At 32.2% G+C, this 17,328-nt stretch overlaps 2 protein-coding genes across 2 annotated transcripts; both read right to left on the bottom strand.

The window, feature by feature from the left end:
- Positions 1-7,885: 7,885 nt before the first annotated feature.
- Positions 7,886-9,637, bottom strand: LOC144563304 (heavy metal-associated isoprenylated plant protein 44-like). Its single transcript, XM_078312756.1, has 3 exons — positions 9,348-9,637; positions 8,927-9,002; positions 7,886-8,173 (listed from the first exon to the last, which is right to left on the bottom strand). Exons 1-3 carry the CDS (start codon positions 9,555-9,557, stop codon positions 7,995-7,997), a joined length of 465 nt encoding a protein of 154 aa, XP_078168882.1. The 5' UTR covers positions 9,558-9,637; the 3' UTR covers positions 7,886-7,994.
- A 5,124-nt stretch (positions 9,638-14,761) lies between these two features.
- Positions 14,762-16,874, bottom strand: LOC144563287 (mitogen-activated protein kinase 4-like). Its single transcript, XM_078312737.1, has 4 exons — positions 16,615-16,874; positions 15,941-16,112; positions 15,364-15,536; positions 14,762-15,251 (listed from the first exon to the last, which is right to left on the bottom strand). The coding sequence occupies exons 1-4, from the start codon at positions 16,863-16,865 to the stop codon at positions 14,762-14,764; spliced, it is 1,086 nt and encodes a 361-aa protein (XP_078168863.1). The 5' UTR covers positions 16,866-16,874.
- Positions 16,875-17,328: the final 454 nt, after the last annotated feature.

Below are 17,328 nucleotides of genomic sequence, written 5' to 3'. Positions count from 1 at the left end.
GAAATCATTTTATAATTTCCATTGGCACATTTATGAATTATTATTTTTTTATTTTTAATCTAGCTAATTGACAATTTCTAATTAATTTTAGAAATGAAGAAGATGCTCTAATTATTATTTTTTATTTCTACGATAAGTATTTAATTTCTTTGATGTAGACCCATTTCATCGAATCATTCGCGAGTAGAATTATGGTGTTCTTAAGTTTATCAAGCTCCTTTGTGAATTCAATTTCAAAATTTATCGGATTGACTTCACATTAATCCAAACCGTTGAAACTTATCTATTGTACAAGTGATGCGTCTACATGGTCAAATTTAGGAGGTTTATAAATTATTTTTAATACATTTATTTGTTTAACATGTTTTGACCACTTGATTCTATGTAAAATTAATTTTAAATTTTAAATTTTTCGCATATAGACACATCACTTGTAAGGTAGATAAATTTTAACATTTTAAATTTGTCATTTAAAACCAATTCAATAAATTTTAAAGTTAAATTTACAAAATAAAAAAAAATAATGAACTTAATAACACTCTAATTCTACTCATCATTCATAACAACTTATGCAGATATTTCTCTCTCTGTTTTTTTTTTTCAACACTTTATCAAGGACAAAAATCACAAAAGTGGACTACGTTACCAGATTAATTTTACCTTATTATATTTCATGAGTAAAATTCTTGTGATTATTTTACTCTATTCCGAGTCATAGTAAACATCGGTGTTATATAACACTAACTTTAAAAATTATTGGATAGACTTTAAATGACGAATTCAAACCGTTCAAACCGATTTACTGTATAAGTGATGTGTTTACATGCAAACTTTATAGTTTTTTCAAGATATTTTAGTATCAAGTGAAGTGGCAAAAAATGTTGAAAATTAAATGCAATAAAATTAACTTAAAAATCCACATTTTACCACTTGATTTGTGATGTAGATTATTACAATACAAGTAATAAATCCTAATTTACGCTCAATTCGGTTGCAAGTGTACAACCTTATCGAGTAGTACTTAGGAATCGTCTCCACAGGGACAAGTTGGAATATGAAATCTAACCTAACAATTTAATTTAGTAAAAGAAAATAAAAAGATTTTTGTTTGTTCAAAAGGTTGGTTTGATTGTGATTAAACTGAATTAAACTAAAGTTTTTAAGATAAAGTCTGTTTTTCAACAAGTATTAGAAATTAGGGTTTCTTAGGGTTCCTATCCACTAATGTTACGACTAATTGGTTTATAAATTTTGTTCTAATATTTATGAAGGCACAGTTGGCTATTGTAGGTACAAAGTGATATCTCTATATTAATACCATTTTTAAATTATAATAAACGTCACATCTCGATAGTTGGCTACTCTAATCTAAAGTCATTAAGTTCTTACTGTCCCAATTGATCTAGAAAACTATCTTTCACCTCTCGGTACTTGGCACAATTTTCTAAACTATTACGTAAAACTCGTATAAGACAAGCGTCACCTCTCGGTACTTAGCCTATCAAATACTCTATTCCTTATGGTCTGGACCTAATATTCAATTTCTCAATTGCAAATACTAAATCCTAGGGTTTCATGTGATTTCGATTAAGTCTTTACAATCAATTAAAATAAAGAATAGATCATAACAAAGAACAAGAATATATAAAATAAAACCAATTAAATCATAACAAAAGTTTCAAGTACAACCCTAATAAACCCTAGAAAAGCCCTTAGCCAGTCATGACTAAGACACAAATGAAGTCAAAAGAATAAAAGAGTTCCAAAGGAAAGAAATTAATAAAACCGGTTGATCAATCTCTTCTCCCTTCTTCTCTCTTCTTGCTTTTCCTTGCTTTTCCTTGTTCAAAACCAGAAATTATCGCTATGTGTGGAGAGAGAGAATGAGATAATAGATGGGAAGAGATGATTATGGATGGATGATCTTGAATGGGAATTAACCTCCCATTTTATAGCCAAGGGATATGCCCAATAAAGAGGCTAGGAAGTGGAGTTAGTGGGTGCTATATTTGGCTTATTTTCCAGGATGTCTTGTTCATGTTTGACTGTAAAAACGTGTCCATGATGTGCCAAAAATAGAAACCGTGTTGAAAACGTGTATTTCTGGCTGTTTGCGAGATTAGTGTATCCGACCGACTCCAAAATTCCTTTTTTAGTTTCTCATGTTGTAGATCTTCTTGCTAGCCTTCCAAAAAGTGGTCGCAATTCTAAATCGGAGTTACGAGTCAAAAGTTATGGCTATTTTAAAATCAGACTCCAGTTACGCGTTCTGCTACAGTGCGGACCAGGCCACCCGCACTGGTGCTACAGTGCGGACAGCAATAGGCTCGGTTTGTTCCTGTGCGTCCAGATTTCGTCCGCATCGAAATCCGTTGTCCACACGGATTTTGATGAATAACTTATTATATGTTTTTAAAATTGGCATGCGTCCATAAATCCATCTAAGTACTTATTGCGGCCATATCGCAAACCGTGTGTCTGCACTGAGCATTTTTCTTCGGTTTTCTTAATTTTTCTTCATTTCCTGCAAATTAAAACCAAGCAAACGCAGTAACTTGATCCTAAATGTATTCTATTCACTTTATATTCAAAATACAAGATATTTGGTGTTATTTCGTGATAAAAAATCAGATCGAATATGTATATAATTTAGGTCTATCAATTTGATACTAAACAAATTAAAAAAATTACAAATTTTGCATTTAAATGAACAACTAATGCAGTAGATAGGTTTGAACGATTTAAATTTATCATTTCAAGTTGATTCAATAAATTTTAAAATTAATATTATATAGACTGAAATAATACTGATATCGTATTACCGGACTCTAGCTGCCCGCCTGCCCCATGCAGCCATGCATGCTGGGATAACTGAAATAATGCACACATATGAAGAACCGTTAATTTAAACTATATTTTGTTTAAGATGTAAACGCCCTAACTAGAAAAAATTTAGATATGAGGTTCTGAAGTGATACACACACATATCAAGAACCGTTACAAACTATATTTTGTTTAAGATGAAAACAGGGCATAATTAGAAAATTAAAAAATTGAGATATATAGGAGACTAGAAATGTAAAATGTAAAAATATTAATTTTTGTTAGATGAGATTTGAATACAAATTTTCAAAATTATAATGTAGAATTCTAGTCACTAGACTATAAACACACATTTAATATTTTTTGAGAATAACGAACTATATAGAAGTTAAAAGAAAATATTCAATTAATTTGATTATATATAATTCAAAAATAACTTGTTCCAAACAAGTTGAAGTAAGTTAGAAATGAAAGCCAGCTGTAGTCTTCGTAAGGGTTTCATTTTCATGAAAATGTCATATTTTACATTAGTTCGCCACGCCTATCACAACTCTCCTTTTTATTCTGACTTGGGACAAACTGTGTAAAAACTACACAGGCAAATTTTAGTATATATAATTAAAAAATTAAAATCATCAGAATGACTAAGCACCTTTTGAGTTGCACTGAATGGAGACATAAAGAAAGAGTGAGACTAATGATAATATGCATACTGCAGATCAACCTGTATTATAGAATTATATGTTTATTCTCAAATTTTAAACATTCGACAAACTTTTTAACATGATGTCTATATGAAAATATAGCTGAAGACTAAATTTTACATTTTTTTTACTATTTTTAATATAAAAAATTTGGACTATATGAAAGTACTAATTTTCTATCCTCCTAAAAAATAGCAAAAAAAAAAAAAAATTGTGAAATTTGGTATATAAATACAATTACATATGAAGATCATGTTTAATAGTTTATATGGACTGTTTGAACTTTAAAAAATATAGACATGGATCCATAACATATATTGATGTAATATGCATATTACCATAGTCTCACTCTATAAAGAAATTATTAGATTTTTCATTTATTTAACGCTGGGAAAGAAGAAGGTAAATAAAGAAAAACATATATAGTTAAAACCAGTGTTTTAAATAGTTAGCTATAGCTTTTTCGGACCCTAAAAGCTATGGCGCTATGGACAATATATAGCTAGCTACTTAGTGCAATCGCTTCTTTTTTTTTTAACCGTCCCACTATACCACTATAATCGCTATTTAAAACCACTAGTTAAAACATATATTAGAATATCTTATGCATAAATCGAACTCAAAATGTAATAATTTTAAATGCGTACCATCATTAGTAATAAAAGATTATTTTATCTAAATAAAACAAAAATGCATTCGCAAATAAATAAATAAAAGAGTAATTATAATATTCCTCACCTATCTATCCCTCGTTTCATCTCCCAACTAATTAACTTTTTATTTTAACTATAACTACTATTTTTAACAACTTTTATTTCTTTCTTCTTTTTCTTGCACCTCTATCTTCCTCTTTCACCTACCTCTCTCACCTCTACCTCTCACCTCCCACCTCCCTCTCCCACCTCCGCCCCCACCTCCCTCTCCCACCTCTACCTCCCACCTCCCACCTCCCTTCCCCACCTATGCCTCCGCCTTTCTCTCCCACCTCTCTCTCCTACCTCTGCGTCTGCCTCTCTCTCCCACCTCCGCCTCCATTTTTTCATCGATAAGCTTCCTCCATCTCCCACCTCTACCTCCGCCTTCATTTTTCCCGTCTATGCCTGTTGCTCCCGCTCCAGCGGATGTTCTGCCGGAGATCATCCGTCACTCCATCCCAATCAAGCACGCCTCTGCCGGGATTGAATACTTCAATGTCTATGAATGAATACTTCAACGTGTATGAATAAATACTTCAACGTGTATGAATGAATACTTGAGTACACCTCTGCTGGGTCAGATCTATAACTGTCGACGTATCAAAATATATTTGTATCTGTGGATGCAATTAATCCCTTTCATGTCTATGTTCTCCTTCCTCATGAAGTACCGAGTTATTTGCAAAGAACAAAGTTTTATTAATGGTGAATTAAGCCACTACGTACAAAGAAATGACATAATTTTTTTTTTTGAAAAAAAATAAAGATATACGAATGAATACTTGATTTCTTAGTTATGAATACTTCAACGTGTATGAATGAATATTTGATATCTTAGGTATGAATACTTGTGCTACGGACAACTTGAAAGTATGTCATAATGGATCTCATTTGAAAAATAAAATTGTGTAGGAAATATTCGTGATTTTAGATTTGCAAAATTTCTCATATATCGTCAGAAATATTGTTTAGATTGAACGGAGAAGAAAAAACCACATCTAAAAACGTGTAAAAGATAGATGAGTGATGTGTTCAATTTTTGTATTTACACTTACACGACGAGAATGAATATTTTCTCGATGAGGTATGAATACTTGAGTGATGAGATATGAATACTTGTGCAACGGATAACTCGAAAGTATGTTATCATGGATCTCATTTGAAAGATAAAATTGTGTAGAAAATATTCGTGATTTTAGATTTGCAAAATTCCACACAGATCGTCAGAAATATTGGTTAGATTGAACAGAGAAAAAAAAACCATCTCTAAAAATGTGTAAAAGATGAATGAGTGATGTGTCCAGTTTTTATATTTGCACTTGTACGACGAGGATGAATACTTGTGCAACGGACAACTCGAAAGTATATCATCATGGATCTCATTTGAAAGATAAAATTATGTAGAAAACATTCGTGGTTTTAGATTTGCAAAATTCCTCACCGATCGTCAGAAATATTGATTAGATTGAACGGAGAAAAAACAATCACTTCCAAAAACGTGTCCATTTTTTTTTTTTTTTAAATACTTGATATCTTATGTATGAATATTTTATGTGTTATAGATAAATACTTGCGCGCACCGATTGTAAAAATTTTCAAATATTAGGTGATTCTTAAATAGTAAATGATCCCTCTAGTTTGTAGTTATTAAAGTGGTTAATGGCTGAGAGATGAAATTGGAGATTGTGCCAGTAGCTAGGTGCTCTCTAAATAAGATGTTATAAAAAAATTGTTTTGCTAAATATTTTAAGCATTTTACATTTAAGTGGCCAGCTCACCAGCTGCCAAATGATGTGCTCTGGATATGAGGATTGAGGAGATCGCCTTTCCGCATTAAATGACATGATAAATATCTCAGCATCTCTTCTTTAATAGTAATGCTTGACAACCGGGCACTAAAACTCAAGCCAGAATTTCTATTTCGCAAGTCTGTATTATTAATAGAAGTGAGGCTACGGTAATGTACAGGCGCATATTTGTTCATACTATGAATTAACATTTTAATTTTTAAAGTTCAAATAATATTTAATATAATTTTCATATGCAAAAATTACGTGTATGTCAAATTTTATATTTTTAAAATGTGTTTATTATTTTTTCAAATAATTAAGTAGAATTGCTTGATCTAAAAAGTATATACCATTCAAAAGTAGTGATTTTATACTCACTTAAAAACAAAAAATTCCAAATAGTGTAAAATTTTGTCTACAAGTAAGTTTTTTTAGATATGAAAATTATATTGAACAATTCAAATTAACTATTTAAACTATATAAATGAAAATATTAGTCCATTGTATGAACCAATTCGCGCTAAAGAGTACCATAGCCTCATATTGTAGAATACATATATAGTGAGCTCGTTGCAGGAGATCTTTTTGCTTATGGTAGATATTCTTCTTTTATTAATTTATATGTTTTTTTTTTAGTTTATATTACTTGTTAGTTATTAAAAACGCGACGACTAAATTTATTTGATAATAATTTTAATTTAAATGCTAAAATTCATCAAATCTGAAAGCTAAAATATATTTATTATTATTTTAATCAATTAGATAGACACCACATGTTAAATTTAATACAATATAAAAAAAAATAAGTCAGCGATTAAGTGTTAATTAAATTGAACGACCTAGAAAATTACAAAAAATGTACTAAAAGAAAATAATATATTCAACTCAAGCACCCAACGACCAACTAACATTAATTAGGTCGACACGTAGATGGCGATGCAACCACCACTGGAAGACAACCACGGCCACCGAAGAGCAACCACCACAAACCAAGCCTTACATCCCTTACTGCACCTTCCCCTCCTATGCCCAGATAGTATCCAGACCCACCTACTACATATCCCCCCATAGCCCCACCACCTTACGCTTCCACTATCTTCCCGTTACGAGGAATGGCGAGGCCGGTGTTTTCGTTGCTGCCGCTTGCCGTAACCAACTGAAGTGCGGTAAGTGCTGGAAGGATGGCCACCCTAGCACAAGATGCTTGCAGCCAAACCCTAACCGGGCCACCAAGACCATGGTTCCCCCTGCCATGTCGATCGAGGGACCGCGCCGAACCGATGTTTGATGAGCTTCTCACAGGCTCATTCCCCTATGCACCGACTACTGTACCACCCAACAGGCCCATAGCGGTTACATGCTACATAGAGCATCAATAAATATTAAAATATGATGAACAATAAAATCTAAAAGATAGAACAGTAATAGAATAGAGGAAAGGTGAAATTTGAAATAGACTTCTATTGCACTATTTTAGTTGTATTCGGTTGAGAATGAAAACGTGAAGTAGTGGAAGAATGAAAATATATCAATGAATGAATCAATTTCATTTCTTGAAAAATATCAATTTGTCAATTCCAGAACTTCACGGAATAGAGATTCGCCTCATGACATAATAAGAAGGGATCAATTAGTAAAAATCAAGAATCAAACTAATTATTTCACTATTTTTTTTTTTTTTTAAAACATGACAGCCATGGGAATTTCACTAAATTTTATTCTTATTCAACTGAAATAAAATCTTAATTTTATTTTATTCCCCGTTCCTCTCCAGTCAAACAGGCCGTCTACTATTTAAGGAAATTAATGTGACAAAATTCTTATATGGACCGTCCATAAATTAATATTGGGTTGTTTTATATGAAATGGATGGGCCGAATTTGCCTTGGTTCTTCCAATAAATTACATACAATCAGAAAGAAACCAAGCCCACATAACGAAATTCAACATAAACAAACAATCAATCAAGATTTCAAGTGCAATTACAAGCTGATCAATTGATGATTGACATCAGTGACTTCATTCATTGCTGGTTTAGAATCCACCAAGAGCTCAGCAAACTTCATCACCTTGGAGATGCTCTCCAGTATCTCTCCAGGAGTTATCTCTCCAGTAACGACCACCTTCTTGTTTTCTAAGTCTACTTGAAAGGAAGTCACTCCTGTGTAAAAGGACAACATATTTAGCATTATATACACATGCACATTGTTCGGCTGCACAGTGGGAATGGGAATAGGAACAGGAATAGAAAAAGTTTGAACTGAAATTTACTGTTCACGTGGGAAAAAAAAAATTCAGTCTGAGTGAATTTTTTTTTCCCCACGTGAACAGTATTTTCGGGATTACATCCGAACAGGCCCTAATTGTGTTTGTATAGGAATATTAGTTTTAAAAAGCTAACTGTGTTTGACATTTTCTTTTTCTTTTTTTGAAAATCTTCGCAGAAGCTGCAAAGTCATGATTTTTTTTTTCCATCAAGACTTTTTTACATGCAGAGTGGTACCGTTTGATGGGCGTTGGACAAAATTCAGCCCGATGTCCAATCGGAACTATCTGATTTGCATCGATATTCATGCACACTTGTTCTACACTAATTTTAAAGTTATTTGTGCGAATCTTGATGATAATCGGGCGGCGATAACCTTTAATCAGACCGAATTTGGCTGATGCCTATATCAAATCGCCTCTGATTCCATTTACATGCATGCTAGGAGTTTCTCTGTATGAGCCTAATTATTTCAATTTAATAAAATAATAACTGAGAGTCGCATTTTGAGCTCAGCTTAAGGTTTCAAAATAAATAAACAACAAAGAACAAATCATGTGCAGGTTAAATTTAATATTTTTTCGAAATTGTCTGAAATACTATATATCAAAATTTTGATCAATTAAAGAAACTGGGGAAACATGGTACCTTCCATCTTTGAAATGTGCTTCTCGACTTTTCTCGCACAACCAATACAATGCATTGAAACCCTCAATTCTACAGTCTGTGGAGTGCAGAACAACATATAAAAAGATTAAAAATTAATAATTTAACCATTACACAAGTGAAATTAAAAAAAAAAAACGCCCGTTTTAATTATTGTTATTTTCCCTTAGTTGATATGATAGCTCATATGTTGTTGACTAAAAATACTAATTTGATCATAAATCTGGGCAACATACATATTTTTAGTTAAAAAAAGAATTAGTCTTTAATCTAGTGATTAAAATAATGTCCGCTGTGTAAAAAAATGTATGTTTTAGAACTCAATTAAAGTTTTTTTGCGTAGATATTCATAGTTGAAAAACTTGTTTTTCATTTTTATCTATAAAAAGAACGTGAAAATCACCTGAGGCTCTAGGTGGAGAGCAATCACCTTTTCCCCACCAAAGAGATCTCTATGATCCAACATTTGATCCCAGTGGCTCTTAAGCAATGATTTTCTCTGATCTTTATCTTCTTCTTCATCTATATAAACCTTACATGAATTGCATGAAATTGGAGAAACTAATGACATAGACAGATACTCAAAAATCTTGCTAAAACCTACCCTTTTCATTTCTGATCAACCTTTCGTTCTACCTAAGAATATGTGTGGAGACAAATTAATGATATTGCCATGAATGAATTTTGAGAGAGTATACATGAATGAATTTAAAAGAGATCTAAGTTTGGAGAACTAGTAGACCTACTTTGACAAAAGCTTATAATTAAACAAAGGGAACGCTCCTGTGATTTGATATTTTTTTTCCATGTGACCAACCGCAAAAGAGAAAAATGATGGTAGGGATTTAATCCTTAAGTTTTCTGCAGCAACGGTAATGTGATAAATTTGGAGCGGGTCGTTCTCATTAAATCTTCGAAGCAAAGAAAGAGGTACCAAACAAAAATGCTATAGATTTAGCAAAATGTAAAGCTAAATTGGACTTGTTTCGCGTCGGTGCAAGTTCTTCTCTGAAAAGTAATTTGTGGAATATTTCAAAAAATTATAAATAACATAAAACTAGGAAAAAAAAAGAAAAAAGAACCGCTCAAATTACATAATAATATATAAATAAATTGATACTTTATGTGGACCTAGTCAAATTAAATAACAAATACTGCATCTATCACGTATGTATAATTTTTTGAAACAATATAAATAATGATGCATTGTCTATAATGTTTATACAGACTACTGAAAAAATACTAGTAAATATAGAGAGAGATATTTGTTGAACCCAACCAATTGCCATCACTAATTCCCGGCACTCTCATATATCAAGTGGTCGAAGAGTTGACAAGCAATGCATCATGAATTTTCTAGCGATCCGCTACACCGATTGCAACACGAACTGCTGTAATAGTTTGTTTGGAAACAAAAAGCTGATGTTGCAATGCATAAAATTGACAAGAATCAAGTTTTTAGTTGACAAAAGACCGCTTAGATCAGTGAAAGACTTGAAAGTGCAAAAAGGTAAGAGTGGAATTTTTGTCCATTGGGTATAATCATATATCTACAGTCGATTCTAAATTGTTGGATTGGTGTCAAAATCCGAAAGATTTAAATTTATGAGGCTGTTGAAATGTATTAAGTTCCAAATAATTTGTACAAATCTCAATGCAGATTTAATGATTTGAACTCGGTTTGATTAAATCTGTCCAACTAATAATTGACCATCAATTATTGTAGCCTACCCCTTGGATCAAACAAAAAAAAAGTCTCGGTAGTTGTAGTCGTTAAACAAGTTTGTTCTGTTTTTGTATGGTAGGCGAAACATAGCATTAAATATTTTTTATTTGCTTGAAAATGTATATTAAAACCAGTGTTTAACATTTAATACTTTTTTTTGGAAGAAAAGAACCATTATATTTCTTGACTGCGTGCTAAATATGAAGCACTAACAGGACGGAGGCACTAGTGGCAGAATGGAGTATTTGTTCTCTTATTAAAAATAATTATAAATTTATATCACATCCTTATTTTTTTTGTTGCATCTACCCCTATATCCTAGCTCCACATTGATCACTAATCCGAGTTCTTATAATTATATTACATATCTTTAGCATTTAAATGATAATTATATAAAGTATAGAAAACCATTACCCATATCAGGGTATGAATTAATTGTTCATTATAGGACATAAAAATCCATGACAAAAAGAAAATGGATCTTTGAGCCATTAGAAAATGCGGGGTGGCAGCACTATATTTAGCGCATCTATTGAGTTGAGAACTATATTTTTCTCTAAATACTAATTTTGTCCGTTCACTTTCTCTCTTATATCTATTTAATAGAAGAAGAAAGAAAATTAATCTTTCCCCTTCTGTGAGAAATACCGCGCACCCCCTTTCGGTGATTCTAAATATCTTTGCAATTCTTGTATGTCTTTTCTTCTCCAAATTTCTTTTTAATTAAAAGTTGTTCTTCAGTGTGTATCCAAGAATGGAAATGAATCATATCGTAGAATCAGAATAATAACTTAGAATGACATCAAATTGTGTGATTCTCATATATGCTGAAATTCTTGACACGTTTAATGGCTCATACTTCAAGCAAGAAAACAACATAAGTTAATTAAAGACGAGCTCTGTTGTTATTCATAAATTCTCGAGCAAAAGTTAAGAAGGTAAGCTATGTATCTTATTTTTTAATTCATCACATAAGTGATTTTTTTACCTCTAATTTCTAAAAATTTGTAAACTAAAATGATCGGATTACTAATTTCCATAATATAATATTTGTTGTGACAATTTATTAATTATTTGATTTTCATAATTGCTAGATACAATTTCCTTTATTTCTGATTTCCATTGAATTTGTATGAAAATTTTTGGACTCACTCGATGTTTAGCATCACAAAAACATATTAGGAATAAAGTTCTTACTTAAAAGCATTCCAATTTATTTTAAACTATGGATTAAAACTCATAGAAATATAGCTAAATAATTTACAAAAGAGAATACATCAATTCAAAATTCGGCCCTGTTCGGCAGCCCTATTGAGAATAGGAATCAAAAATTTTGAACTGAAAATTACTATTCACATGGGAAAAAAAAATTAGTCTGAGTGAATTTTGTTTTTCCCATGTGAACAGTAATTTGTGTTTTGTTACTGAACAGGACCTTCAAATATCAAGTTGTGAAGTCAAGATATGTATTTACAATATTCCTTTACCTGGCATGGTTGATGTAATTTTTTTTTATTGTAGAATTAGGTTGTAATGTTATTTTTATTTATTTATAATCATAAGTCCACTGTCAAAATTATTCATAATAATTTGCATTCAAAATAGTCTCAAAGCTAGTGGTAAGTTTGAGCCAACGCAGAAAGGAGTAGGAGAAGGAAGGCTACTTCACCTATTCCCCCCTTGTCTAAATGGATAACCTTACTAGGTGTTCCGTCTAACCTCCTGCAATCCTCGGGTGCTATATTTCAATGTCGACAAATATCAAGAGATAGATTTACCTGAGTTGCTTTTCGACTGCAAATCACTAGAGAAGATGATGCTGCGGCTTGAAGCCTCAAACCAGCTGAGTTATTGAAAGAGGATTGTTTAATTTCGTTTTACTGAGTTGCTTAACCCGAATCCCTGGAATCAGGGAAAAAGCCTCTTACACAATTATACAAAAAGCTCTCATACATAGTTAAAAAAGAAATTATGCCTAGCCCATAATAAGGAAGAGTGCAGCAGCCGGAGACCTGCCCTTAAAGTCAGAAAGCTTAGTTACTGCTACACATAAAGTTGGGTACAGTAATAGTGAAATTAGATCAAAATATGACTTCTCCATCTATACCATGAGAGAAATCCAATCTCAGTTTTTCTTATTTCCAGAGGATGCCACAATTACCGATGCATCACATCCATATAATATATATATTTTCCACAAGAAAAAAAAAAGACTACAAAGAACAAAACATATATGATGAAAAGAAAAAGAAAGACCAATTCTACACTCCCTACGAGGTTTAGTGTGCTCTGAGAAACTGAAAAAAGTGGTTAATTCATATCATTCTAAGTAAGAAATTACGCAATAGGAAAAGTAAACATAAGGCTTATTCCACAAGCCTTGAAACCAAACCTCTTGCTATCTCAGAATAGCTCCATGGATTTCCGTGCGACTCCAGAAGAGTACGCGCGCTACAAAAGGAAGTCCGCTTCAAAACGAACGCTAGCTAACTACTTGAGAACTTTAGAGTCCAAGGCATTCCAGAAAATGGGAAAGCGTATTCTGTCAAAATATCTTTCTGGACAGTTTACCTGAGACTTCTGTATTTTAAAAATAACAACTCTGCATTTGGTCTTTGATTCAGTTGAGAATTTTGTTTGGAAGCTTCGTTGGAGCTCACACTATCTTTCTCAAAACTCACTAAGAAAAAACCTCCTCCTAAGCGACAAGCAAGCTACATCCAATACTCTACCATACCTCCTTAACCTCTGCCAAGAAGGAATTTTTATGATCAATTGATGCTTAGTATTATGAAACTAATTAAGCCATTTACTTTATTGATTTTTGCAAAAATGGAGATAAAATGTTAATTGTCTATAAAATTTGTGGAGTTGGATCAATTAAATTGATATATATTCATAATATAATAAAATATTTCACTCTTGTATTCTCTTTGAAACCTTAAAATATGTGACGAAATACATAAATCTAACTTTTAAGAAAAGAAATAATATGATAATGTACGAGAGAAAAACAAAATAATGTATTTTATTAACAAAACTTTAAGGAAATTAAATTTTGTGATAATATACGAGAGAAATGTGAGTCTTGCCCACATTTGATTAATAATTTGTAGTTACAGAGTTTGTACCTACATTTTAAGATAAAGTAAATACAAAGAGCCCAATACATTTGAGCTAAAACAAAGAAGAAAAAGATTACAATTAAAATAAGCAAAGTCCATAACAATTTAAAAAAGACAGAAAACCAAAAAATTGTAAGTTGGATCGAAGTCTGTCTCGAGCACATGCCATGTTATTCCAATACTGGTTAGAACCGTACCAGTAGCTCATGTTGTGTATTCTCAGAGATATACCAGGTCCGTACCGTACCAGTATCAATCCTAATGCGTACCAGTCCCCTTTCCAACATCTTCCAGTACCAGTATGGGGTCTTCCCGTACCAGTATGGGGTCTTCCCGTACCAGTTCATCATGTTGTCTCTCCTCGGTGTGTTGTCTCCCATTTACACATTTATCTCTCAAACATTACTAGAATTTAGATTACTAGCATTGACCAAAACAAAATCATAGCTAGGCATAGGATCAGAAAATAGATGTCAATTGAATGGATAGCCAACGTAATGAGCACAATTATATTGTTTCCTCAAAACCGCTCTGATCATACCTCGAAACCCTGCTTTAAAACCTAATCTTTTTGCCTCCTTCGGCCTCTTCACATTTCTACCTCTTCCAACTGAGGTCAATTTTTTTTTTTTTTACATATTTCACTATTGGTGTGTCCTTTGTGACTTTTCAAGTATCTCAACCTACTGATATGCTCGCGGACACATGCAAGAGTAAATATAAAATTAAACAAGATACCATAAATGAATCTTACATAATCATACATAACATAATTAACTAATTCTTGTCATTAATCTTTAATAATCTTCAAACAGACAGCACAGTGTTTAACTTTTAGAAGAAAAAAAAAAGTCGTCCAGTTCAAACTAAAATTAGATTTAGCAAAAGGAAAAATTGAAATAAAAAAGACATGCCACAAAATTGTACTAAAATTAATAATCACAAAAAAAAAAAAAAAAATGATTCTTATTGATGGTATAGCGCCTCCTGCCATATTTTCTCGCGTAGCACCTCTATCCCCATCTTCTCATCTATCGCTAGATCAATCACCACATTTGATGGATGGTCCATGGCAGGATCATATAAGTTGGAAATGTACGGGTGTCGTAGAGCCTCGTCCACTCTAATCCGCTTGCTTGGATCCAAAACGAGCATCCTTTGCAATAAATCAATTGCGAGAGGATTTGCCATTGGATATAGCCTCTGTAGTGGCACATTAGGTGTGTACGGTAGGGAAGTGATGTACATCAGTGATCTGGGATTGTCTATGAAGTTCATATCCTCCTTTGAAGGTGTCCCAAGTACACTGAAAATTGTACTTAATTGGGATAAACAGTCCGTGCCAGGAAATATTGCCTTGCGGCCAAGTAATTCAGCAAAAATGCAGCCGACAGACCATATATCAATGGCTGTATTGTACACGCCGCAACACAAAAGAACCTCCGGTGCGCGGTACCTATTAAAAATTTATGATGTTAATTATCATTGAATTTGATATAAATGTTCTGAAATCAAGCAAGAAGGAATAAATATATAAAGTGTTAAATGAAAGGGGAACAAACACTCACCATCTGGTGACCACGTATTCTGTCATAAATTGACCATCTTTTGTGGAGTTTGTTCTTGCAAGACCAAAATCACATATTTTTAAATCACAATTCGCATTCACTAAAATGTTGCCTGGCTTGAGATCTCTATGAAGAATGTTAGCCCTGTGGAGATAATTAAGACCTCGAAGAATCTGCAATTAAATAAAATTATGACTTAGCTGAGATTTATTTTCACAGAGCTAGCTAGACATATGGAATTGGAATTTTCTATTTTCTTTTGTCTAAAGCTCACTTTGGTTATCATTTACGGGGAAACACCTAAAAATATTGAATAATATATTAAACAAACATAACACATCCAAAAGATAATGCTACTCTACATTTTTTATCAATTTTAACCGAGCAATGTATTTTTCCTATCGAAACACATTTTTAATGAAGTTTGGTTCAGATTTATTATAATCAGTGTTGAGTTTCATTGATAATATAAATTAAATTGCCGACAAAGAAAGAAAGATAATCGTATTCCACTAATAGTATATATTCAATAGTCAAATCAGGTCATGAATCATTGATTTAGACAAACTTTAATTACCTGAAGAAGAAAATATTGTAAATGGTAATCTGAGATAGGCTGAGGGGATTGGATGATCTGGTGCAGATCGGTCTGCATCAGATCGCACACCACATATATGTCTTTATATGTTCGCCTGTGTGGTGGCATCATGATGTCTCTAAGGGCAATGATATTTTCATGCCTCATCTGTCTGATCATAGAAATGAATTTTAATGTTAGTTTGTGATTTAGTTTATAATCAGCTTTTGATATTGCCTTTGTTCTTTTAAATAATAACATCATGTATATATTTCATTCCACAAGTTGTACATTTAATCATCTTCCTTTTGCCAGATACTCATATTTATAATCTAAACACTTCAGTTCTTTCCAATAAAGGAAAAGTTAAAAAAGCTAGACTTTGTTGATCATCCGAGGTATGTTTCATTGAAATCTCTGTTGTTTTATTATATTTGTTCAAATACAAGATGAAGAGCTATTTTGAGACGTGCAAGATTAAGGAGACAAGGCGGATATATGCAAAAATGTTTGATAAATGAAAAAAATAAAAATAAAACTACATTCTGGCGTAGATTTGAAGAAAAAAGACAGTTTTCATGCATAAAAAAATGTCCTCTATTAATTTTAAAGAATCCATTATATATGCCACGAAGTTAAAAATATATTATGTAAATGATAGTGAAATAATTTACCTAAGAAGCATCAATTCACGCAGTGTTCGGAGTGCAACGTCACGGTTATCGAAAATATTCGCGATCTTCTTTATCGCAACTTTCTCTTTCGTTTCTTCGTTAATTGCAGAGCAGACAACACCATAAGCCCCACGGCCGATCATCTTTGATGGAATATATTTCGTATCAATTTCAAACAATATTTGAGACATTGTGAAATAATTCTTTCCTGAATTTCCGATGCCGGGTGGTGGTTTCACCGTATTGGCCATATCAAACGTTTGTAAATGCAAAGATGCAAAGGAGGCCTCGACTATTAGCTTATATATAAGAAGGTACTTTCTATTTATTGAAGTGTGACAAAATTAAATTTTCTATTAATATAGAGATAATTAAATAAGGAAAGAAATTATCGGTGAGTGTACTCATAAGCTATCTTTAATTAGCTAGTTGAGAGAGAAATTGACGCCATTTAGATTAAAAAGGAAATATTGTGCCAACCAAATTACGCAGAAGCGTGTGTGCTTGCCGTTTATAAGATGTGACGAAAATGTTTTTATTTTTATTTTTGGAACATAGAAACAAATGATATAATTAAATTAGAAAAGAACACTTATAGGCGAGTTAACCTCAGAAGCTATTTTTAATTTATATTTTGTTGCAACTGACAAAAACAGAGCCGAAGCACTTGAAATTACATCACCATTCAAAGAGATATATGTTAGGGAGAGAATA

Source organism: Carex rostrata, chromosome 12, assembly GCF_964058835.1.
Source record: "Carex rostrata chromosome 12, lpCarRost1.2, whole genome shotgun sequence".
NCBI classification, from domain to species: domain Eukaryota; kingdom Viridiplantae; phylum Streptophyta; class Magnoliopsida; order Poales; family Cyperaceae; genus Carex; species Carex rostrata.
The sequence above is the reverse complement of the archived record's forward strand: the minus strand, read 5'-3'. Positions and strand labels throughout refer to the sequence as shown.